This window comes from Camellia sinensis, chromosome 2, assembly GCF_055761805.1.
Source record: "Camellia sinensis isolate YWXY chromosome 2, ASM5576180v1, whole genome shotgun sequence".
In the NCBI taxonomy this organism is placed as follows: domain Eukaryota; kingdom Viridiplantae; phylum Streptophyta; class Magnoliopsida; order Ericales; family Theaceae; genus Camellia; species Camellia sinensis.
This window is the reverse complement of record NC_138962.1, coordinates 65,650,469-65,676,382: the sequence shown is the minus strand read 5'-3', so window position 1 is coordinate 65,676,382 and position 25,914 is coordinate 65,650,469. Positions and strand designations below refer to the sequence as shown.

The 25,914-nt window shown below is 39.1% G+C and overlaps 1 protein-coding gene across 1 annotated transcript in view; it reads left to right on the top strand.

The window, feature by feature from the left end:
• The window catches only part of LOC114323766 (TMV resistance protein N), a 71,638-nt gene extending 46,225 nt beyond the window's left edge, over positions 1-25,413 (top strand). Inside the window, 7 exon segments of the mRNA XM_028271435.2 lie at positions 19,779-20,283; positions 21,133-21,275; positions 21,278-22,233; positions 22,313-22,753; positions 22,851-23,765; positions 23,848-24,508; positions 24,663-25,413. Of these exon segments, the coding sequence (XP_028127236.2) occupies positions 19,779-20,283; positions 21,133-21,275; positions 21,278-22,233; positions 22,313-22,753; positions 22,851-23,765; positions 23,848-24,508; positions 24,663-24,781 (3,740 nt within the window). The 3' untranslated portion in view covers positions 24,782-25,413.
• The last annotated feature ends 501 nt before the right edge of the window (positions 25,414-25,914 follow it).

Below are 25,914 nucleotides of genomic sequence, written 5' to 3'. Positions count from 1 at the left end.
ATGCTTAGAGTTGACGATGAAAGGTTGAGGATTTCTTTGGTGACTTTCTAATTGAAAGGGGATGAGGGTTATTGGTGGAAGTATGCTAAGGACACTATAGGTAACACGTAGGTTGCTTTCACGGAGGCCTTTTTGGCCAAGTACTTCTCTCCTTCCGCTCGAGAAAGGTTGAGGGAATAGTTTGTTGAGTTGCGCCAGGATGCTACTCCTTTGGCACAATTTGAGATGCGGTTCACTAGTTTGTTGAGGTTTGCTCTAGAATTGGTGGCAACAGAGGAGTGTCGTTGTTATGAGTTTAAGAGGCAGTTGTGTGATGATATTCAGGAGAAGGTAGCTGGATCTATGTGGAAGAATTACTATATTCTAGTTGAAGTGACTGCCCATGTAGAGGCTATGGTTGTTCATGTCAGTCAAGTTAGGGAGAATGCCATTTCGGTAACTCCTACAGTTCATAAGCACTCTAGGCTCAGTAAGAGGTGGAGACGAGTGCATGCTCACTCCCAAGCTCATTCCTTATCTTTGTTGGGTGCTTCGGCCTCGTCCGTTGGGAGGTCCAAGGAGGTTCAAGCTTCAGGCCAGTCTCAGAGTAAGGAGTTTCTATTTGTTTTGATTATGGTTAGCTGGGCCATGTTAGACGTTTTCTTCAGGTGTTTCAGAACCTAGTTAGATTCAGTCTTACCAGTCTAATCGGGGGCGGTATCTGTACCAGAAACGAGCAAGCCAGGCTTCAAGAGCCTTGCGAGGGTTGACTTTTCAACTGACACAATAATATTACCTTTAAGAGGAGCTTTTGTATTGGAGGCTGGTGATTTAATATGTGAATATTTTTGTTGTTGATCGGTGTACTGTTGGATGTTGAGACACCCTGATTATGTGTGGTATATGTATATGTACTTGTAGACACCCTATTTTTGACGGCCCCTACGACTTGGACGCCATTGCATGCACACCCGATGATGAGTCTGTTTGCTTGCCAAGTGCTCGAAGTCCTCAGCAGAATGCCACAACTTTGAGCCTCGCAAACCCTAATAGCCTTTCAAACCCAGTTTTGGACCAAGCCTATCTTTTTCAACCTGTAACCTCAGGTGACCTGCCGACCACTGCTAGAGACTTGCCAGCCATCACCTTTTGCTTGCCGACTGGGGCACGCCTTTTTTACGTGCCCCGCTTTTCGGAAAGGTTTGAAAAGAAAAGGCCTCACAGTTCGGACTCCCGCGGTTTTGAATCTAGTCTCACAAGTGCAATGTGAAACTGATAAACACTAAAGAGTCTAAATCCAACAAATCTTTTTGAAAAATCAATTTTAAATTAAATAATGTCAAAATTGGACTACTTTTCCAGATACAGAGTCGTCACCTAAATATTTTTTATTTTGAGGAAATTTAGGAAACCCTGACTCGTGCCAAAAGGCCACGTGTTCTTCATCACCAACGTTGTCTTGGCTCGGGAACTTAGGTACAAGGGGGGAAGGTCGTGATTGAGTATTTTCCCGATCGAAGATCGGCCTTTACTAATCATGATATGATATTTTATAAACATTATGTATTCTTATTCTGGTTATTAAACTAGCTTTACTATGTGATGCGTACAATCAAGTATAGACTAGTTTGCTCAATTTGGAACAATGCAACTCATGTTTGTTTGCGAAAATGGTTTGAATTTGCCACTTCAAGTGAGCTTAAAGTCTGCGGTTTTGCCACCAAGCATAGTGGGCTTAAAACATGATTTGCCACTCAACAAAATGGGATTAAAAATGCACATTCATTGAATTGTTCCAATTCAAACAACAAGCCTTCATCCACCTGCATGCATGCATGCATGCAATTTAGCATTTAAGCACATAGCCTCATGGCAAGCATGTTAGACGTGGCAACATTCACACTTTATGCAAGTATGCTAAAGCGTAAAAACTCACCTAGTACTCTAAGCCAAAACAGAAACTAGTTAGAAAAATGTATGATCCTAACTATACAAGATGCCTAATGCAACACATGCAATATGCAATTAATAGGCTCGGTTACTAACATGGCATATGATTCGATTTAACTAACATGCGATTAAACACGTAATCAACAAAGATATTGAAGTGGCAATGCAGTTTGAATGATGCGCCGAGCCTCGGTGCATGTAATACAAATGAATGGATGCAAGCATGCGATATGCTAAGTGAAATATGATCCTTAATCTTACCATCAAAAGCGATTAAACAAAAGGGAGAAAGACATGGGGTTGGAAAACATACACACACGCACGCACACTTATTACAACATTACGCCCTCACGAAGGAGGGTCCGAATGAATGAGAGCTAGCTAGCTACGCTAATTAAACTAATCTAATTAAGCTAATTAGACTAATTATTACAAATCAAATGAATAACTAGCAAAGCTAATTACTAATTATTACAACACTTTAATTAACTAGTGAACTAATTAATTAATTTACAATACGAACATACACGAACTAAGCAATTAAGACATTAAACTATGCTGTCACTGCTCCGCCTCGAGAAGTGGAAGTTGCACATGCTCAGTTCTTGCTCAGGAAGACCACTGTTTTGCTCTCGAAGGCCTCTGTTTGCAAGGTTGAACATTTCAAGAACCTTTCTGCTCCACCTTACCAAATATTCTCTGAGGCTTACATCAGTGGCCTGCCAGCTATGGATGGCTTCTGCCGGCCATCTATCGGCCAAAAATGTGTACTGTCGGCCAGAAAAGATGCCCGGCCGGCCACTAATGCATTGGATCACCATGCTGTAACATAGCACAAATAGAGCAAAAAGGGGGTTTTTCCAAGGGTTTGTTTGTACTATATCCCTTCTTATCATCTCAAAATCTCAAAGGAGTGGCACACTTGGATCCAAAACTACCAATCAAGAAATTTCATTGCATGATGGCCAAAGACCCAAGTTGTACAATATCGATAAATGTGCAAATAAGACTCGAAAGACCGCCACCCTATCATATATGATCAAGGGCAATGGAGACCAAGGAAAATAGCACATTTCATCACTTTTGAGTATGAAATGTTTTATTTTCCTTGTGTTCAAACTAACATCCAGTTTGAACACATGGGTTTTGACTTTCGCGGTAGAAACGAGCTTAGTGGCCTTCTTGCTACACTCTTGAATAGTCAGAGTGACGGGACTCGTGTTAAGTTGCCAAAGGTAGTTTTTGAATACCCGGACATGTTTTCTGAGGATCTTACTAGTTTGCCACCCCACTGGGAGATCGAGTTCACCATTGACTTAGTGCTTGGAACGACCCCAATTTCTATGGCACCATATAAATTTGCACCGGTGGAGTTGCACGAGTTGAAGATTCAACTCCAAGAGCTTTTAGACAAGGGTTTCATTCATCCTAATGCATCGCCTTGGGGAGCACCAGTTCTCTTTGCGAAGAAGAAGGATGGGTCGTTGCGGTTGTGTATTGATTACTGCAAGTTGAATTGGGTTACTGTTAAGAACAAGTACCCTTTACCCAGAATAAATGGCTTGTTTGACCAACTTAGAGGGTCTTGTTGCTTTTCGAAGATAGATTTGAGATCGGGGCACCATCAGTTGAGAGTCCGGAAGGAGGACATCCAGAAAATTGCCTTTTGTACACATTATGGCCACTATGAATTCCTTGTAATGCCTTTCGAGTTGACTAATGCACCGGCTTCCTTTATGGACTTGATGAACCGAATTTTTAGAGAATACTTGGATCATTTTGTGGTCGTCTTTGTGGACGACATCCTAATTTATTCAACTTCCGAGGAGGAACATGAGGCTCACTTGAGGGTAGTGCTTGACTTGCTTAGGAAGCATCAGTTGTATGCCAAATTTGAGAAATGTGAGTTTTGGCTTACCGAGGTGAAGTTTTTGGGCCATGTAGTGTCAAGATAAGGGGTAACTGTAGACTCTTCAAAGATAGATGTTATTTAGGATTGCGGACAACCCAAAAATGTTTTTGAGATCCGGTGTTTCTTGGGATTGGCAAGGTACTATCGGCATTTTGTAAGGGACTTTTCTAGACTAGCCGCGCCTTTGACTAGATTGACTAGAAAGGGGGTTAAGTTTGTGTGGGGTGAAGCTTGTGAAAAGTCGTTCCAAGAGCTTAAGACTAGATTGACTACCGCACCGGTGTTGATAATTCTGGAATGAGGTTTAGATTACACCGTTTATTGTGATGCGTCTCGGGATGGGTTTGGTTGTGTCTTGATGCAAGAGGGAAAGGTTGTAGCTTATGGTTCACGTCAATTGAAAACTCATAAGAAGAATTTGCCTCACCCATGACTTAGAGTTAGCTGCAGTAGTGTTTGCCTTGAAAATTTGGAGGCATTATTTGTATGGTGAGAAGTTTGAGGTTTTCTCCGATCATAAGAGCCTAAAGTATTTGTTTTCCCCAAAAGACTTGAATTTACGTCAACGGAGGTGGATGGAATTTCTAGAGGACTATGACTTTGAGTTACACTATCATCCGAGGAAGGCCAATGTAGTGGCCGACGCCTTAAGTCAGAAATCCGTGAGTAGTTTGGCGAGTATGGCCATTCAGGAATAGGTTATGTTGGGTGACATCGGCAAGTTTGATTTGTAATTAGGTGAGTCCGGTAAGGGTGCAACTATGTTTACTTTGAGTGCTCAACCTACTTTGATTAGTAAAGTTATAGGGGCATAACAAAGGGACTGTGAAGTAGTGTCAATTTGTGATAGAATCTCCAATGGGAAGGAAGAGAAGGGTTTGAACATCCACTCGGATCTGAGTGTACAATTACTAGACCATCTGTTTGTGCCAGAATCTTATAGGGAGGAAGTGCTTCGGGAGTTCCATCACTCACGCCTTACGATACATCCGAGAGGTACCAAAATGTATCGTGATCTTAGCCGTCAGTTTTGGTGGAGGGATATGAAGTGGGATGTCGCATCCTTTGTGTCAAAGTGTCTTACTTGTCAACACGTGAAGGCCAAACACCAAAGACTAGCGGGTTTGTTACAACCCTTACTGATAGCCGAGTGAAAATGGGAGCACGTTACCATGGATTTTGTAGTTGGGCTTCCTAGAACACAGCGGGGCAATGATGCCATTTGGGTGATTATTGATAGGTTAACTAAGTTTACGCATTTTATTCCGATGCGTACCGATGACTCAATTGAACACTTGGCGGAGTTATATGTCAGGGAGATAGTACGACTTTATAGAGTTCCTGTAACCATCGTATCAGATAGGGATCCTCGTTTTACTGCCCGATTGTGGTAAAGCCTTCAAGAGGCATTGGGAACTAAGTTAACTTTTAGCACCGCTTATCACCCTCAAACCGATGGGCAGTCGGAGCGTACCATTCAGATTTTGGAGGACATGCTTAGAGTTTGTGTCCTAGATTTCAAGGGGGTCTTGGGAGAGGCACTTACTGTTGATTGAGTTTGCCTATAACAATAGTTATCAAGCTAGCATCGAGATGGCACTGTTTGAGGCCTTGTATGGCCGACCTTGTAGATCACCAGTTTGTTGGGCTGAGGTAGGGGATGCACTGCTGTTGGGTCCGAAAATTGTTAGAGAGACGACCGAGAAAGTTTCTCTCATTTAAAAGAGGTTAGCTACGGCCCAAAGCCGACAGAAAAGTTATGTCGATAAGAGGAGACGACCTTTATCTTTCGAAGTGGGTGACCATGTTTTCCTTAAGATCTCACCTGGGCAGGGTTTGATGAGATTCGGTAAGAGCGATAAATTGACTCCGAGGTTTATTGGGCCTTTTCGAGATATTAGAGAGAATTAGGGAAGTGGCGTATCAATTGGCCCTACCGCCACAACTTTCGGGGGTTCACAATGTGTTCCACGTGTCCATGCTTAGGAAGTATGAAACCAACCCTTTTCATGTGCTAGATTGGGTTGACTTGGAAATGGATGAGGATGTCTCTTACGAAAAGCGACCGGTTCAAATACTAGACACCCGGGAGCAAGCTACGGGGCAAAACTATACCGTTAGTAAAGGTGTTATGGAGGCACCATGGGGCTAAGGAGGCAACATGGGAACGGGAGGCAGAAGTTCGTTCCAAGTACCCGGATTTGTTTATGAGTACTTAAGTGGTTTTCACTTGTAATATTCCCCAGCGTTGAAGGAAATGTACTAAGAGTATTACCCATGCGTTGTTACAAGTGTTGTTGTTTTGAATATGAAATGGATATGTGTGGTCATTGTTGTTGATTGAACTATTTCGTGCTTATATGATATCATAAACCGTTGATGTTAACCTTGGGACTAGGCACTTGGAGACCATGATGAGCATGACGAATTTCGATTGAAAATAGGTATTGTCATTAAAAGCAACATCTTGCATGGTTTTGACCACTTGTCATCTTTATCTTGTTGAGTAGTTTGTTTAAATTTTGGGGACAAAATTTCCTATGGTGGGAAGTGTAAACACCCCATTTTTGACCGCCCTTAAGACTTGGGCGCTACTGATTGTTTACTTGGTGATGAAAAATGTGCAGTGCAAAGGTTCGATTTCTTCGGCAAGAGGAGAGAGTCAAATCCGAACTTTCCACCCCAATTGTGAACCAAAACTATTTTGACCAAAGATTTAGGACTTTAAAACCCTCTCTTTCAAAATATTTTGAAACAAAGTTCCTACGATGTTCCAAGGCTCTCATTTCGTTAAATGTTGTGCTTTTCGGTAAACCAAGCAAGGACAAAGTGGAAATGAATGAAAGAAAGGTGAACTCTTTGAAAAATCTTTCAAAACACCTTGTTTGGGAGTTTGGATTTGAAGAAAAGAGGAGAGGAGAGAAGAAAACTAGTATGGGAGAAGTTCGACATGAATTCGGATAGGACCGAAACTGAGTGGCTTCACTAAAATGATCATAACCTTTTGCACACTTGGACTTTTTATGTGAGTCTGCCACCATTGGAAATATTACTTCCGGGGCTTCAATTTCGACACAAGAATGACCTGAAAAGGAGTCCCGATGAAGGAGTTATTCCCATTTGAAGTTGGACCTTGTGACGACCCAGAATTTTTCACTCCGCTCGAGCGGAGGAGTTGACGCTCGAGTGGACTTTTGGGGTTCCTAGCAATTTTACAGACAGCCTGAGATTCTGGGAGTTGTGAATCTCCGCTCGAGCGGAGGAGTTGACGCTCGAGCGAACTACTTTATTGGTCTGTGCGCACTCGAACGGGGAAAGAGGCGCTCGATCGTGAAAAGTAAGATTACCCTTGACATTGTAGTAGTGTATTTGGAACCTTCCTATTTTATTTTGGAGTATTGATTGAGATGGTAATTTGATGGCAAAGTAAGATTGGACCAAAAACTTTAATTCGAACAATTCGTTTACGTTCAGCAGTCACTCTTTTGCCTTTTTCTTTTTCCACACTTCGAATTTGGATGTGAGGTTAGAACCATTGGAAAGCTTATTTCCGGGGCTTCAATTTACACACAAGAACGACCTAAAACGAAGTCTGGATGAGAGAGTTATGCATGTTTGAAGTTTTGGAATCTGTGCTGGGGGCAGGTACGCTCGAGCGGAAAGAGGGACGCTCGAGCGGGTTTTGCGAGTACAGTAACTTAAAAACGGGATTTTAGATATTTTCTCACATTTTTCTTTTCCCCTCTTCTTTCCTCTCATTCTTAGTCCGAAACCCTAGCCCCAAAACATTGATTTCCTCCACTTTGATCAACAACCCACCATGGTTTTTGCATCAAGAATGGAGAATAAGAGAAGATCAATGTTTTTACCCGATTGGAACTCGGATTTGCGAAGGCTTCTTCTCAAGCTCACTCCTTTGCTTGATTATTGAGGTAGGAGTTCTAGTTTTCTTCAATACTTACATCCAGAGATAGATTTGTAGTGTTTTCATTGTATAAATGTACGGATTTTCATTTTGAGCATATAGAGTAATTATGAGATTTGGGAATTTCGGGTTTGAAGCATTGAGGGTTCAATTGATGGGTTAAGGTGATGGAGTATGACCCTTAGATGTATGATCAAGGAGAAAATTGGGATGTAAGGTAATGGTATGAGAAGTTTGAATTTTTATGGAAAACTTTATTTTTCTTGAAACCCTAGGTTAATTTGTGATGATAAATAATGATTTTGCCCAAATTGAAAATAGAATCATGGAATTGGTGGATTGAATTATACGTGTACAAGTTTAATTGGATTTTTGAGATGTTTTGAAATAATGTTAAAAATTTGCGAATGAACTTTATTATGAGCATTGTGAATCATGTTAAAATGAGAAAGGAAATTAGGGGAAATGATTTATAGAATTAATGTGTGATTTCATATGTGTGTAGGACACGCTTCGGGCGGAATAAATGTTCCACCAACACACTGTGAGTAATAGTATGAAGATGTACATTTTATTTACCATTGATAATTATTATCACTAACGCTCTGTTTCTTGTAAATGTTACACAAACATGTTACACGAACATTTATTATGATTAAAAGTCAAGGTGAACGTTGAAAGATTGGCATACATCGGTATGACTTTGAAATGACTCTGTTCTATCAATAACGAGTAGTAATTCTCTATGATCTATAAGCAAACTACGTCGTTTCTTAATGAATAAATGGAATTATGGTTATCTTTAAACCAAGTATCTGTATGAAACGGAGATTATTCCATTATGTTACATGTGGACCCGAGGTCGTTAAGAACCTATGACATGCATGCAAATGTTCAACATTATTATGTGACTCATGTTAAAATGTGGGTTATTCTGCCCTTATTAAGCATATGGTAATGATATATGTGGGCTCAGTTAATAATTGTTATTATTATTATTATTCAGTTGTACGCGAGACACCTGTATTAATTTGTAACCAAGCCATGGGAAACTTATGTGCATTACTACATAATGGAATTCTAAGGAAACTGAAATTATTTCTATTACTGTTTCGGTTATGCTATGCTATGACATGATATGATGATTCGGTCTATAAGACCTATGAAATTCTAGTATGGAGCAGAGTGCTGTACGGAACTAAGTACTGCGATGCGAGTTACCTCTAAAATCCGTACGAGCCACCTCTTGAGTCCATACATATGTGAACTGGGCGTAAAGCCAATGTGAAAGTTTTGAGGCCTATGGCCATTTTGTATGATCTGTTAGTATGAAACAAAGTGCTGTACGGAACTAAGTGCTGCAATGCGAGTCACCTCTAGAACCCGTACGAGCCATCTCTTGAGTTCATACATGCAATACAAGGGCTGTATGCCATTACAAGGGTTGTATGCCAATACAAGGGCTTTATGTCATTACAAGGGTCTTATGCCAATACAAGGGCTTTATGCCATTACAAGGGCCTTATGCCAATACAAGGGCTTTATGCCATTACAAGGGCTTTATGCCAATACAAGGGCTTTATGCCATTCTAATAAGGGCTTCATGCCATTCTAATAAGGGCTTCATGCCATTCTGTTAAGGGCTGAAAGCCACTCTATTTAAGATGGGGCCCAAGGCCGTTCTGTAAAAGATACTTTTGTATAAATGATTTTGAAAATGGCTATGCTATACAATGTTTAATGAAATCCATATTTTGGGTTACGGAATGTTTAATATGATAAGTGTTTTATGAAATGATAAAAATGCTATGAATTTCCAACATGTTTATGTTATGATACGTTTTCTGGATAATTTTCCCAAAATGCCTAGATACACTACGAAACTCCGAATGTTCAAGATATGACAAGTTTTCTGAAGAAGATACCTTGTTATGCATACAGAAACAAATTAACCATATGTTCTCTTTATTGATAAATGCTCGGATATATATTATAATTCATGTTGAACATTGAATTGTTATGTGCTATTATTCACTGAGCTTGGCTCACTTTATTTTATGTCTGTTTTTGTAGGCACTCAACTTGGAGGTCAACCTTAACCTGTGGCTTCCGTTACCCAGTTGTTAATCCCTGAGTATCTAATGTCATGCATGAAGCCTAAGTTTTTTTTTCTAGACATCCTACAGCTCAATGGATTCGTGTGTGAGATAGCAACTCGTGCTCTGATACCACTTGTCACACCCCAAACTCGCCCCTAAAAGTTTATGCATGACCACCTTAGAAACGGACACAAAAACCTGATGAATATAACCTATGGGGCCTGAACGGAAGCATATAATAACATATAATAACGTAAAATAATATCCATTGAGCTACCACTACTATGCCAGGATCACAAACAAAACATAATGCAGATAAATATACAGTGACGTGCATCTGAAGATAGCCATGTACATATACACATACAGACCCAGCCCTCAAGGTCGGGCGTATAACGAAAACATGAGAAACTAAACGAATACATACACATCAATCTTAACAGACTTTTAGGGTGCAACTTAAAAACTTAGCAAAACTCCATAACTTGAACGGTCAACATCTATATAATTATATATGCAACATATATTATTTATATAATACATAGACTCGTATTAATATAAAAATATATATATAAACATAATTATTTTTTATTAAACATAATTTATGTAAAAATAAATTATTTAGTAGAAAAAAAAAAGAGACCACTTTTGGCGATTAAACATAATTTTAGTCGCCAATTCTATACTTTTGGCTACTAATTATTTTTTAGTCGTTAAAAAATAAAATTCCTGCGCTAAAATTATCACTTTTGGCGACTAAACTTCTTTTTAGTCGCCAAAAGCCTCGCTCTTGGCTATTAAACATGTTTTTAGTCGCCGAATGCCTCACTTTTGGTTATTAAATTTTTTTTAGTCGTCAAAGGGCCTTACTTTTGGCTACTAAAATTTTTTTAGTCGGTAAAAGCCTCACTTTTGGTGACCAAACATCTTTTTAGTCGCCGAATGCCTCATTTTTGGCTACTAAAATTTTTTTAGTCGCCAAAGGACCTTACTTTTGGCTACTAAAATTTTTTTAGTCGGTAAAAGCTATATATCGGCGACCAAACAGATTTTTAGTCGCCAAAACCTATACTTTTGGCTACTAAATTTTTTTAGTCGTCAAAAATCTTTACTTTTGGCTACTAATGCTTTTTTAGTCGCCAAAACCTATACTTTCAGCGACCAAAGGTGATTTTTTAGTTGCCAAAAATGCTTTTTTTTGTAGTGACAGACTGCATGAATTCAGCACATCATTTCTTGGGATCAAGGTTCTAGGAAAAGAGCAAGGGGTCCAGGATATCTTTTAACATGCCTTCACTTCCCAGCCTTAAGCTCCAAGGCTTGACTATGTTCATGGTATACATACCTTGCAACTGGGAATGCAATGAGGAGCTTCACATCGAAATCAAAAATGAGTCCCAAGGGAGAAAGTGGATCTATGCACCAAAGCTCGCTGCCATTGCAGAACCCAACAAACTTATGATGTAGTGCCATTGGAAACTCAGAATCACTTGGAAGGTGGTGACCAGGTGAATGCTTCATTCAAGATGAATGTTGGCTTCTAGATGAAGGAATGTCGAGTGCACCTCTTATGCGACAAGGAAGAGGAAGGAGAATACCCCATCAAACAGTGAAAGAGTAATCCAAGCCAAAACTGCCTATCCTTGAGAGGAGGCTGTTATTGAGATTACCCAATTTGTAGTGTATGAATTTTGACATTGTATGCCTTACAATGCTCCAACCGTTTTAGTTCGAGTGTTGTGAAAAGTTCTAATCACTTTTTGGATCTTCTAGTTTATGGACTTGCTTGCAATGTATTTCTCTTTAATCTTTTTGGGTACATATGCCTTTTTTTTGGGTATCTTTTTGGGTATTTTTTTGGGTATTTTTTTGGGATCTTCTAGTGGCATGATATTTTTGTAACCAATCCATCCACAATATTACATTAAAATGATCAATGTTCAATGGTAGTAAATCAATAAACAGATGCATATCCCCAACAATGATTTCACATGCAGGGTACATATAAGCACATGTCATGGATCCTCCTACGGGTGATGATACGGCTAGCAGATAGTTCATGGGTTCTAAGGGTCTATTCAATTTCCGTGAGAAAGCATGCGATACATAAGAATGTGTAGACCCCGAATCAATCAATACATATGCATTTTGTGTACAAATAGAGAGGATACCTGACACAACGGTTTCAGTATTTTGCACGTCTCCGGGTACTAGGGCGAATACTCGGCCCTGCCTCATGGGCTCTTTCCTGGTAGCCTTGGGGTTAGGCTTTGGTGCTACAATTGATGCTGCCGCGCTTGGTGCAGCTTTACTACTGGCTTGTGAAGCAGAGGGGCAGTCTTTAACCATGTGGCCCACTTTGCCACACCTGTAACAGGCTCCAGATATTTTGTAGCAGACCCCTTTGTGCTTCTTGCCACACTCAGAACGCGGTGGTATGAAACCACTCCCTTGGCTGGGGCTAGTTATTGACCCCGTATTCTGTTTCTTGTTCGCTGGGTTATGCTTGCGCTTCTTAAATTTGAAACCTTGCCTTTTACCACGCCATTCAGACGCTGGTGATTCGGTTTTCAGTGCTTCGATGTTTGATTCAGCCATCAAGGCTCGGTCAAGAACATTTACATAGTTCGGTAGCTTCAAAACATTTATTCTGTCGAGAATTGCAACATTAAGGCCGCCTTCAAATTTCCTGGCCTTCTTATATTCAGTATCCACCATATGCGGTGCATATCTAGCAAGCTCGGTGAATTTCGTCTCATATTCCGCAACGAACATTGTGCCCTGCTTTAGCTGTTCAAATTCAGTCACTTTTCTATCCCTGACACACTGGGGGAAATACTTTTCAAAGAAGGACTCCTTGAACTGAGCCCAAGTCATAACAGTATTCGTATCGCGGATCAACATCCACCACCTTCTAGCTTCTTCTTGTAGGGTGAAGGTAGCTAACAATACTTTGTTCGCTTCTGAGCACGGAAACACCTCAAATAGTTTTTCTGTTTCAAGCACCCACGCTTTAGCCTTTAGCGGTTCCAGTCCTCCCTGAAAGGATGGCGGTTTCATCTTGCTGAATTTATGGGTGAGAGCAATAATATCCCCATCATTCACATTCGCATTAGGTTCCGGCTGTACCGGAGGAGGAGGTGGGGGCTGTTGGTTCTGTTGTTGTTCAAATCTAGCAGTTATCAGTTCCATCATTCTTTCCATTCTTTCCATTCTTGCCTCGGTAGATGAGGGTTCAGGTTCATTTGCATTGTCCATTCCACTATAAGCAGTTATAACAGTTATAGCAATTATAACATAAACAGTTGCATATTTAGACAGTTATCACATCAACATGTATTCAGTCATAACATAGCCACACACTTTTCGAGTTCATGAAATGCCCTAATCACTTTTCTAGGACACCCTATAGCTCATTTGGACACGTGTGTGCGGTATAACTCGTGGTTAGGTATCGCTCTGATACCACTCTGTCACAACCCAAACTCGGCCCTATGGGTTAGCACCGTAACCGGCCAGTAATCCGAGATTACCGAAGGCCTGCTTAACAGTAGTACAGTAAAACAGAGTTCAGGGCCCGGCGGAAGCCAATACAGTAAATGAATAATGTCCACTGAGCTGTGACAGTCTGTATGCCAAAAAGATTTTCCATGCATTCATACATACAAACAGTACAGTCTATACAAAATTTACAATCACACAGTACAGGGACTTAATCCCTTGATAACAGTACAGTTAGTAGCTGACAGTCTATACAGTAATCCAAACAGTGTGGAGACAGACGGGGGAAAAACAAAACACCTCAAAGCCATAGCATGGCAACTCGGAACCTCGCAGTGAGGCACAAAGGCTGGCTTGACAAAACTGGAGTCTAACCCACGCTCCTAGCTCCGATCTGGCGGCTAAGCACCTACATATATATATAAACAGTGAGCTAAAGCCCAGTGAATAACATTATGCGTAAAGAGGTTATGAATGAAATGTCCTTACAGTAATGAAATCAGTTCATTAAACAATGCTTCAGTCTTTCAGTCAGAACAATTATTCAGTCATATGTGGTACATCCATTAGCATAGCAGTAAACAGTAGGTCTTAAAGACCGAACAGTAATGATGGCCATCAATCAGTAAACAGTAGTGGTTCCACGAGGGAACCGACAGAGATCTCTGTAACAGTAACAGTAACAGTAATAGTAGATGCCAAGGATGCCACAGTACAGTTTAGAATATAGGACATACATTCATTCAGTAAACAATATCAGTTCAGTAAACAGTTCAGTTCAGTATTCAGAAGATAATCGTTTGAACATATCTTTACACAATTGTTACTCACAGAGTTGGGCTACAGTATGCTAGAGCGTGCCTCCCCAGTCGCCAACCCTACACAGTTCACAGGTCGAACACACACTAAGCTGCACAGTTGGGAAATATCATAACTTAATCCCTAATTTGCCTTGGTGTGTTCTACATCTATATCCTCAACAAGATGTCTAAAACTAGGTCTAAGAATGCCTAGAATGGGATGAGGAAACAGAGATGTGATCAGAAAACAGTCTCAGAATATTCAGAAAAACAGAGTCCCGCTCGAGCGCAGGTTTCCTCGCTCGAGCGGAAATGCAACAAAGGTACACGCTCGAGCGTCAACTTTCCCGCTCGAGCGTACTGTAAAAGTACTGGATGAGTGAAATCTCCGCTCGACGGACGCTCGACGCCCGCTCGAGATTGAGACACATGACTCCGCTCGAGCTCCCAATTCTCCGCTCGAGTGGACTGTAAAACAGTGCAGAGATACTGGATGCTCAGATTCCACGCTCGAGCGTCACTTTCCCCCCTCGAGCGGGAGTGCGAAATCTGGAAATTCCAGATTGCACCTCCAAGCCAAAAACCAAGTTCAAAAGCATAATTTTCAATCCTCTTGGGCTAATTTCTGGAAAAACACTTGTAAACACATGGAATAACCTGATTCAAAGCTCAATTTGAGAAATCAAAACCCGAGGGTGTTTTATTCAAACCCAATTTCAAACCATTTGCAAGGACAATATGAACATGCAAACATACGTGAATTCAAATCATTCTAAAATCCCAGTTTGATGCTCTAAGGAGCCAATTGATCCAAAAACAAGTTGAAAACATGGGCCATTACAAAATTATGAACATGCATGTACAATTTTACCATGAATTCAACTCAAAACTCATCAATTCAAACATGCATACATGAAATGAGCTTCAATTCACCATTAATGAACCAATTCATGACTTAGCTCTACAATTGAAGCATGAATCATGCAAGAATTAATTTTTTTATGACAACAACAAGAAGATGAATGTCCTACCTTAGTCTTGTATTCAAGGTTTAGGAGTCCAAAGTAGCAATCTACACTTCAATTACTAAGCAATTCACAAGCAAAATTGAGATGAAATCAACTCCTCAAGTCTCTCTCTCTCCAAGGTCGGTTGTAGGCTCAAAATGTGGCTGAAGAAGTGTTTTTGATTCAAGTATGCAAAGGCTCTAATATGTTATAATAAGAGGCCCACTAGTAATGGCAATATGGTGAATAAATCGACTCATGCATTCTAACTCATTTTAATCTAATTTAATCATACCTAATCAGTTTTCAGATAATTATACCATAAAATCCCATAAATTCTAATGAACACAGAACATTAATCAATTCCAGGTCCGGCTGCCGATAAGGCCTCCAATTAGCAGTTTGAACGTAAAACACGAACATATCAAATAATCAATCAAACAGATAGAATACAAATTAACATGCACACTCAGTCAATTCAGTTCCAGTTTTCTTTCAGTCAGTCAGTTCAGTACTTTAACCAGTCCAATTATCAGTCATAATCAGTTCAGTTTAACGGTAATCAATGTTTAACGGTAAACAGTGGTGAGGGTTATTACAATGATTTTATTATTTGAATCAATTACAAAATATATTTTATTTACATTTGTTTATCAAAATATATTTTGTTTTTTGGTTCCGCTATATCCACACAATACTAGCCCCCCCTCCCCTTTCGAATATCCCGAATGAGGTGGAGAGGTTTGGGAGGGTTTTGTCCACCACCGATGAATTGATCGACGAGAGCGGTCAGAAACCAGTCTCCACCCCCATCTGTCCCTTTTTCTTTCTTTCTTTTCCATGCCTTAATTTAAAAAAAATAAATAAATAAATAAATAGATTTCCAAGGAATCCAACTTGAAGATGAGGTTTAATCAACCGCTACTAACCAATGAACACTGGACCTGGGTGTTCATATGGTTCCACAGTACCCATTCATACACCAGAAACTTTTCTCAGCTTTGAAATTCATAAATAACAATAAGATATTGGCCTTAAATTCATCAATATGACAGAATTGGAATTGGTAGGTGTACGGAGCAAATATTCGGTAATGCTCGTACTCCTTTCGTCCAAGCTCCTCGTCTGTCCGATCGACCTGCGAACACAACGGCGGTGAGCTACCCAGCAGTGTGCGGCCGAAAAACCCCTCCGACGGTCAAGTTAGCACACACTCAGGGATATAGAGAGAGAGAAGAGAATTGAGTGTTTAGGTTTTTCTCACCAAATGATGTTCTTAATGCAGCATGGGGGCGCAGTCACGCTTATCTACTTTCTGCGCTCAACTCTGCACCCATTAGTCTCTTGACACGTGGTGCTGCTTTCCTATCTGTCAGCACAAATCCAGCAATCACCACCTAACCCAACTGTCAGGCTACATTAGCGAGAACTCGGCAGCCTGGCGGAATCACCTCGGCCTTCCATGACCGTGCTGCATAACGTGCCCGAGTGCTCCACTCGCCGAGCTCTATAACAGCCGAGCTCGGTAGCACTCCGGCAGGACCGAGTTCCAGACAGGTTACACTGGCATTCAGAAGACTTTTCCCACCGAGCTAATCGTGCTCCCACAAAACCCGATAGCAGATGCTCATCTCGGCTAAGTAGACCTCGGGGATAGGCCTCGGCCGAGCAATTCCAAATCCGGAGAAGCTCGGTCCAAACATGGGACCTGGACCTCAGACCTAGGCCTGGATCGAGCAAGATCATCTCAAAGGAAGCCCAATTAGCTCAACCTAAACAGGGGCGAGCCTCGACCGAGCAAATCCCACTCTGATCAGGCCCAAGTTAGCTCGGCCCAAACATGCTCAGCCATCTTCTGTCCGGCTCCTTCCACGGCCCAAAGCCAGATTATAAATCTCCCTCTTAGTAGCTTTATATACATAAAATTGTTGCTTGGATTTTTGAGTGATTCCAGTGATTAATTACCGTACAAATACTCAAAATCTAGTGAAAAAAATGAAATAAGGTTGCTAATGAGTAAGCATTTTCCTTTCTTCAGAAATGATTGAGAGTTCTAGAGTTGGCACTCTAAACCCAGCACTGGTGATGTAAAAATTCAAAAAACAAAATAAAAAATAAAATATAAGATCAAAACATCACATCACATGAAACTCATCACAAATTAAAAGTCTCTAAAGCTCACAAATAAGGGGTTGTTTGGGGTGTCCTAAATAAGTGTACTTTTTGTCTTTTTAGAATAAAAAGTTGAGGAAAAAAAGATGGATGTTTGGGTTAACTTTTTGACTTTTTACAAAAAAAAGTGTATTCAAAAATTGTATAAATAAGTGCATAGGAAAAGTTAGTGAAGTAGCCCGTACAGTTTGAGCAGTGTAGTGGGCTGGTTAGGAGATGGAAAATGATTGCCTCTTTTTCGGGCTTGAATTGGACGGTGTTGTTCGGCCTGCGGAGGCTTACCACGGGTCTCGTTTTGCTAATCGGAACCGTTCAGTGTGTAGAACTCATCGAGTACTATATACTTGTAAGAATCCACATTGATTGGATATCGATAGCTATCTGATCGTGTTAGTTTTTTTGTCAACTGTTAACTATAACACCATCCATTTTTTATACAAAACTGATTTGATTATATAGTTAGTGATATCCAATCAACGTGACTTTTAAAATACATATAGTACTAGACGAGTTCTACATATTGAACGGTTCAGATTATCAAAACGAGACCAATGGTGGGCCCCCACGGGCCCAACATTACCTTCCAACAGTGAATATATATATATATATATGTAATTTTTTTTAATTCCTTTAGCTGTGTCAGTACCTAAAGTGGTGTGAAGTTGATTTGTATTAAAATATTATGTATATTAATTTTTTTTATATTTTTAAATTGTGAATGGTAATGACTTTTTTATCCTTTTTTTTTTTTTTTTTTTTTGTAACCTTTTGACTTTTAAATTTTTTTAAACACTCCAAACCAGGCCTAGATACTCCCAATATTTTTTCTTCCTTTGTTTTTATGTGAATGAAACTTCATGGAAAGCTTGATCAGTTCCCGTACATCAAGTCCATTTTCGTTGCCTAAACATAGTTAGCTATATATGCAGAATTAAAATATATACATATAATACATGTGATTTAAATTTATTTTAAATATCAATTTACAGAACACTTCAACTAGATCTTACTTGCATTTTTTGTGTTTTTAATTGTGTGTTATTTATAATTTCTCTTTTTGTGCTTCAGGATTATCGCATTAATTGTACTTTTTAATTACATAATAATTACAAAAATGCTTCTTACCTCCACTGAGGAGTTGACCTCCAGTGAGGTGTCACTCTGGAATTGGCCCAAAAAAAGCAATTTTCTTTTTTTTCTTTTTTTTTTGTATTTTCAACGAACAGGGGGTCGCTACCTCACTGAGAGTCGACCCCTGCAGGGTGTAAATATCAGCGTTGTAATAATTATATTATAACTCACCTTCTCATAAGGTTAAAAGTGTAAAGGAATTTGGATTTCACTTTGCCAGGAGCACAATCTGCGTACACGTTAGAAAAATAAGGCAACTTTTTAACAGAATATTCATTACAAAAATATTACCATTATAATAATAGAAAGAGGCTCCAGTTGATTTTGTCAATTTGAGGTATTATTGGGTTTTGGTGGACTCACCATCGATAACTTAAATTGTGTAATGTGTAGAATTTATTGAATGAATATTTATGTTAATAATTTATTTTTAAAATTATAATTATTATCAATATAAATATGATTTAATCAAGTGATTATTAATATTTAATTAAGATAATTTTAAAATATTACTTGATAAATCTTAAACATTAAACGATTTGAATGATCATAATAAATTCATAAAGCTCAACATCATCCTCCAATTCGATACAGACGAAGACAATCCTTCCCGCTTGCTAAAAAAAATTATAAATAAAAAATTAAATTCATTTCTCGTTTGATGAAAATTTAATTTAACACAAATTTAGGTCAAGTTTGGCAATTCTTAAAAAATTTAAAAAGTCAAAAAATCACTATCCTATTTAAGTCACATCATCTTATTTAAGTCACATCACCACTCTAACACATCACTTCAAACCCAACTCAAATCTAACATATATTTTATAAAAAATCAAAAAATACGCTTATTTAATCTTCCCAAACTTAACTTAGCCTGTGTTTGGCAAGGGCTTTTTCAGGCTTTTTTGGCTATTTTAGCCACAAAAAACAAAATAGGCTATTTTAGCCATAACAAACAAAACATCACATCCAACCTATAATCATTACATTCTTCTCTCACAAAAAAAGTCAAAAAAGTCAAAAAGCCAAAAAGCCCTTCCCAAACCAAGCTTTTTAGCCCAGGCTAAAATAGTCAAAAAAGTCAAAAAGCCAAAAAGCCAACCCACTTCCCAAACGGAGGCTTAATAGGGAGAATTTATACCCCACATTTTTATTTTTATTTTTATTTTTATTTTTTTAAGGATTTCATTGACTTTGATTACATCAAAATCTCTTATTTTATTCGCTCTGTTTTTGTCATCTTCTGCATTGAAGGACTTCTCACTCATTCATCCATTTCTCAGAGCTTTTCTTCAATGGCAGCTTCTTCTACTGCAAGAGACCAACAAGCCTCCTCCTCTTCCTCTTCCATGTCCCGGTGCGCCTATCACGCCTTCTTGAGTTTCAGAGGCAAAGACCTCCGCAAGACCTTCATCGACCACCTCCACACAGCCCTCTCCCAATCAGGAATTCACACTTTCAGAGACGATGACGAGATCGAAAGATGCCAAGACATTGACTCCGAACTCAGAAAAGCGATAGAACAATCTAGGGTTTCCATAATTGTGTTCTCCAAAGGCTATGCTTCTTCAAAATGGTGCCTTGATGAGCTAGTGAAGATTGTTGAGCGCAACAAGACCTCTGGGCAGGTCATTTTGCCTGTGTTCTATGATGTTGATCCATCTCATGTGAGGAATCAGACTGGGGCTTTTGGGGAAGCATTTGATAGGCATGAAGAGGAAAGGATGGGAATGGTGAAGAGGTGGAGGGAGGCTCTCACTGAAGTTGCAAATCTTGGAGGCAAGGTTTTGCAGAACGAAGCTGATGGGTAATTTTGTTGAAGACTTTTTGAAATTTTATTCAGTTACTGTTGTTGTTGTTGTTGTTGTTTGATTGCTTAGTTTACCCACTCTGTAGACTGCTTTTTCTATTAGTATGATCTTTGAAACTTTATAGCTCTGCATAAAGTTATGATCAATATCTGATTCTGATCTGATCTGATCTTTGCCTTTGTGATCTTAATGATACCTAGAAGAATATTATCTATACTGCAAATTGAACTTTAAGAGTTTATGTAATAAAGTCAATAAATCAATAGATGAAATGTTCTATTAACAAACAACGTTAGAGCTCACACCTAATCTTCTCATTCTTTTGATATATATATATATATATATTTTAAAATTTTTCTTTTTTTGTTTATTTGTTTGGCTTCTAAATTTCTAATAATTCTATTGGATCTTTCCAACATAAGTTACAACCAATGTTTCAGAGAGAATCCAGGAACCAACTTTCTACCAATATTTTACCCAATCATCCATGAATATAAATATATATATATATATATATTTGTGCTTTGCAATTGGAAAGTAAAAGAAGATTGGTTGTAGTTTCTATCCAAACTGCTCTTCTCTTTTATCTTGTATACATTCATCATGGATAGCTGCCACATATATGACAAACTACATTTTGACAATTAATCTGTTTCGGGAATTTTCTCCTACATTCAGTTTAGTCCTTATTGACGGGGGTCTCTTATTGATTTTCTTTGGTAATGGGAAAATCAAATATCATAAAATTTGTTTTGATTTAAAAGCTTCCCAATATGAATTTATGGTTCATTTCAACTCAAGACATGCTTAGTCTGCTTTGTTTTCTAACTGATTGCAATTTGTAGGCACGAGTCAAAGTTTATCCAGGAAATTGTTAAACAGGTTGGAAGTAAGTTGAATCGCACTGTTTTGAATGTTGCACCCCACCCAATTGGTTTAGATGCTCGAGTCAAAAACATTAATTTGTGGCTACAAGATGGGTCAACTGAAGTGGTGTATTGGCAATTTATGGTATGGGTGGAATAGGGAAGACAACCATTGCCAAAACTGCTTATAACCTAAACTTCGACAAATTTGATAGTAGCAGCTTTCTTGCAAATATTAGAGAAGCTGCGGAACAACCTAATGGTTTGGTTGGTTTACAAAGGCAACTTCTTTCCGATATTCTGAAGAGGAAAGCCAAAAAAGTATACAATGTAGATGAAGGAATCCTTAGGATTAAAAATGCCGTATGCTGCAAAAGAGTTCTTGTTGTTCTTGATGATGTGGATCACTTGGATCAATTAAACGTTGTATTTGGGATGCGAGAGTGGTTTTTTCGCGGAAGCAAAATTATCATAACAACTAGACACAAGCGATTGCTAAAGGCTCGTGATGTGTGTGAGATGTACAAGGTTAAGGAGTTGGATGATAAAGAATCACTTCAGCTCTTCAGTTGGCATGCCTTTGGACAAGACCATCCCGCCGAGGGTTACGTGGAGCTCTCAGAAAGAGTGCTACAACATTGTGGAGGGATTCCTTTAGCCCTTCAGGTCTTGGGCTGTTCAATGTCTGGCAGAAGTGTAGATGTCTGGGAGAGTGCAATAAAGAAATTGGAAGCGATACCCGACAGTCAAATCCTTAAAAAACTTAAGGTAAGCTATGATTCTTTGGAAGATGACCATGACAAGAATTTATTCTTGGATATCGTCTGCTTCTTTATTGGAAAGGACAAAGATTACACGGTTAGAATACTAGATGCATGCGATTTCTACACAATAGTTGGGATTCAAAATCTTATTAATAGATGTCTCTTAATGCTTGGTGAAGATAACAAGATGAAGATGCACGACTTGATTCGGGACATGGGGAGGGATATTATTCGCCAAGAATCACTAGAGGAGCCTGGGGAACGTAGCAGACTCTGGCATCATAAAGACTCCCTTTACGTATTAAGTGAAAAAACTGTAAGAAGCATGTTTCCCACTACTATGTTTATGTTTTCTTGCATTCATGGAAGTTACTTATCCAATGTTCAATTATCAGGGTACAGAAAAAATCGAAGGCCTTGTGCTTGACATGCAAATGTTTATGGAAGACAAGCCTGTTGAGACATTCTTCAGTAATAATGATGCAAAACGGCAGCGTTCCCAGGAAGTTCTTGATGAAATACTGCTGATGGAGAAAGACAGATCGTCGAAACGGCGTCGACTTGACATCTTGAAGCACTCAATAGATGCTATCTCAAAGATTTCAAATGAGGCAGACTTGAAAACCGATGCATTTGCGAAGATGCATGAAGTTAGACTACTGCAGTTCCATTATGTTAGACTCACTGGGTGCTATAAGGAATTACCTAAAAAATTAAAATGGGTGTATTGGCGCGGATTTCCTTTAAAATATATACCTGATGATTTTGCTCTGGAGAGCCTGGTTGCTCTTGAAATGAGTAATAGCAGCTTGAAACAAGTTTGGAGAGGAACCAAGGTATGTTACATTACCTCTTTATTTTTTGGGATTAAATTTGTGCTGAAGAACTAATTCTACATTAATTTTTGTTGTCTTTTGTTTTCTCCTCTTACAGGTGCTTAGATTATTGAGATTTCTTAATCTGAGTCATTCCCATGGCCTTGCTAAAACCCCTGACTTCTCCGGACTCCCCAATCTCGAAAGATTGATCCTTAAAGATTGCACTAGATTGGTTGAAGTTCATGAATCCATTGGAGAACTAGAAAGACTGGTTTTTCTGAATCTAAGAGATTGTCAAAATCTTCGGAACCTTCCAAATAACATTTATAAGCTGAAATCCCTTGAAAAACTCATTCTCTCTGGTTGCTCAAAGCTCGTTTTGCCCATGGAACTGGGCAAGCTGGAATCCTTGACGGAATTCCACGCAGACAAAATTGCTGTAAACCAATTGGTGTCTACCAATGGTGAGTTGAAATCATTGAGGTCGTTCTTTTGGTCTTGGCTATCAAAACGAAGAAAACGCCCAGAATTCAACTTTTCTTTGGATTCTTTATCACACACATTAGTGAAATTAAGTCTTGCAAAATGCAATCTTTCAAATGCTGCTATTCCCATTGATCTTAGCAGCCTGTCCTTGTTGCAGTACTTGAATCTTAGTGAAAACCCAATTTGTAGCCTACCAGAGAGCATCAAAGGTCTTTGTATGCTTGAGGACCTTTGGTTAGATTCGTGCACAAGCCTCCAATCACTGCCGGAGCTTCCATCGAGTTTAGTCAAGCTGAAGGCACAAAACTGCACATCATTGAAAAGAATAACAAATCTACCAAACCTGTTGAATAGACTGTTTTTGGATGTGAGTGATTGTAACAGGTTAGTTGAGGTCCAGGGATTGTTCAGGTTAGAACCTATTGGAAACTTTGTCCCGGAAATGATCAACAGTTTGGGCTTGTTTAACTTGGAATCCATTGAAAACACGGAGGTGGAATTGTTCAACAATATGACAAAAACAAGAATAAAATGTCCTATACAGGTGCCCTCTCTCTCTCTCTCTCTCTCTCTCTCTCTCTCTCTCGGGACTTTTGAGTTAAATGCTTTCACTTACTTTGGCACAGGGACTGTATGAATTTGGTATATTCAGCACTTCTCTTCCGGGGAATGAGATTCCTGGCTGGTTCAGCCATAAGGCTAAGGGACACACCATATCTTTCAGTGTCCCTTCACAACCTAATCTCAAGATGCAAGGTTTCAATGCATGCTTTGTATACTCACGTTCCAGGGATAAGAAATACCGGTTTTGGGGTGAATCCAATTGGAATTCATATTTTATCAAAATCAGCAATAAGACAAGGGGTCTGAAGTGGGTATATAGCCCAACTTTCCTAGGTATTCCAAATGCCAAAGAAGATATGACATGGTTAAGCCATTGGAAGTTTGAGAATCAGCTGGAAGTTGGCGATGAAGTGAGTGTGTCGGTGGTTGGGTGGAGTCTTGCTTTCTGCATAAAGGAGTGTGGGATCAGCTTCATGTACGAGGAGCAAGAAGAGCAGAAGCGAATATCGACAAAGAGTGAAATTGAAGAAGAACATGTCATCAACCAGAACACTGCCCATCCTTTGCAAAATGTGACTGATGGTGTTGAGTCAGCATATCAGATGAGAAGTGGCGAATACTTCCTTTCACATTCCGAGTACTTCATGCTTGCAGAAGGCTCAAGTCAACCAGCAAAGGCTATTTTGTATGAAAACTTATTTCAAGACAATGTACAAAGTACAGGTGCGTGTTGCGTAGGAAAAAAAAGAAGATAGAAAAATGAGGTCACTCATTTCATAAATTATTGTTGATTTGGGATATTGATAGTTCCAAATCTACATTGTTTCATAAAAGTTCCTTTCCTGTGCTTTATATGATTTTTTATTATATGTTGCAGGCTCAACATATGAAGGAGAAGGAGAAGGAGAAGGAGAAGAGGAAGATGATAGTGATGATTTTTATGATGATGACAATTATGATGAGGAGGAACTGATGACCATATTGGGTTGGCAGTAAGGAGGCGAAGCAATGATAAGTTGAATAAGATGGTCCTTGGTGCTCACTCTTGCTCTCCCGATGGCTTCTGTTTTCAGTCCGCACATTCTACCATCAAGGTGTGAGGTGTTGAGCTGTTGATAGTCATCAAATACCTACAGTTATTTCTGTTTTCAAAATTTTGCATTTAGAATCACTTTACTTTTACGGATAATTGGTGATTTTCATAGTCATAAACAGAGCGGAGGAAGAATTTATAATGACCTGTTAGTGATAGCAAGGCAACAATGGTGATGGTAGAGGGTGGCTTTTGTGGTATGCACTGTATACATGCACGCTAAAATATTTTTTATTGTATTGGTTCTTTTTAGGGCAAATTACATATGCCTCCCTCGAGGTTTAGTTAAATTGCAGATACCCTTGAGGTTTCGGAAATTACAGATATCCTCCTGGGGTTTATATTTTCATAACAAATTGCCCCATGAGGTTTATATTTTCATAACAATTTGCCCCCTAATTTGTTATGCAAATAGTACCTTTAGGGGTATCTGTAATTTCTCAAACCTCAGGGGATATCTGTAATTTTGCTAAACCTCGAGGGGTATATGTAATTTGCCCTTCTTTTTATAATAACAAGTCTTTGTCTATTAAAATTTAGTGTCATTATGTTTATATATTCATGTTTCACTTTTGCATTTAATACATCCGAAAGTCTCTTGATGTTTTGCAAGCCAAAATAGTCCATGTACTTCGGTCATGTTCTCATCTTTCGCAAAATTTTAGGATTAATCAATCTGATGTTCTCACTCTGCTTTCTAATGACTTGGGAAGTCACTGACCAGTATGAAGCATGAAAACTTTTCAAATGTAGTTAGGCTCGGCCACTCAAGCAAAAGCATAAAAATTGATCCCTAGTACTTACAGAATCAGCTTTATAGTAGGTACTATGCTGGCATTATAATTCATTTGCTCATGTCAAGACAGATAATCAATGTTTCAAAAGAAGCCCACCATAGAGAGAATAAATTGTATGTATTATTGATTGTTGTATCTTTATATATTCTGTTTATTACAAATGGTTCCTTATATAGATGTAGGTGTAGGTGTAGTGGGTTAGGTTTAGTGGAGTAGGTGAGGTGGTAGTGGTGTAGTGG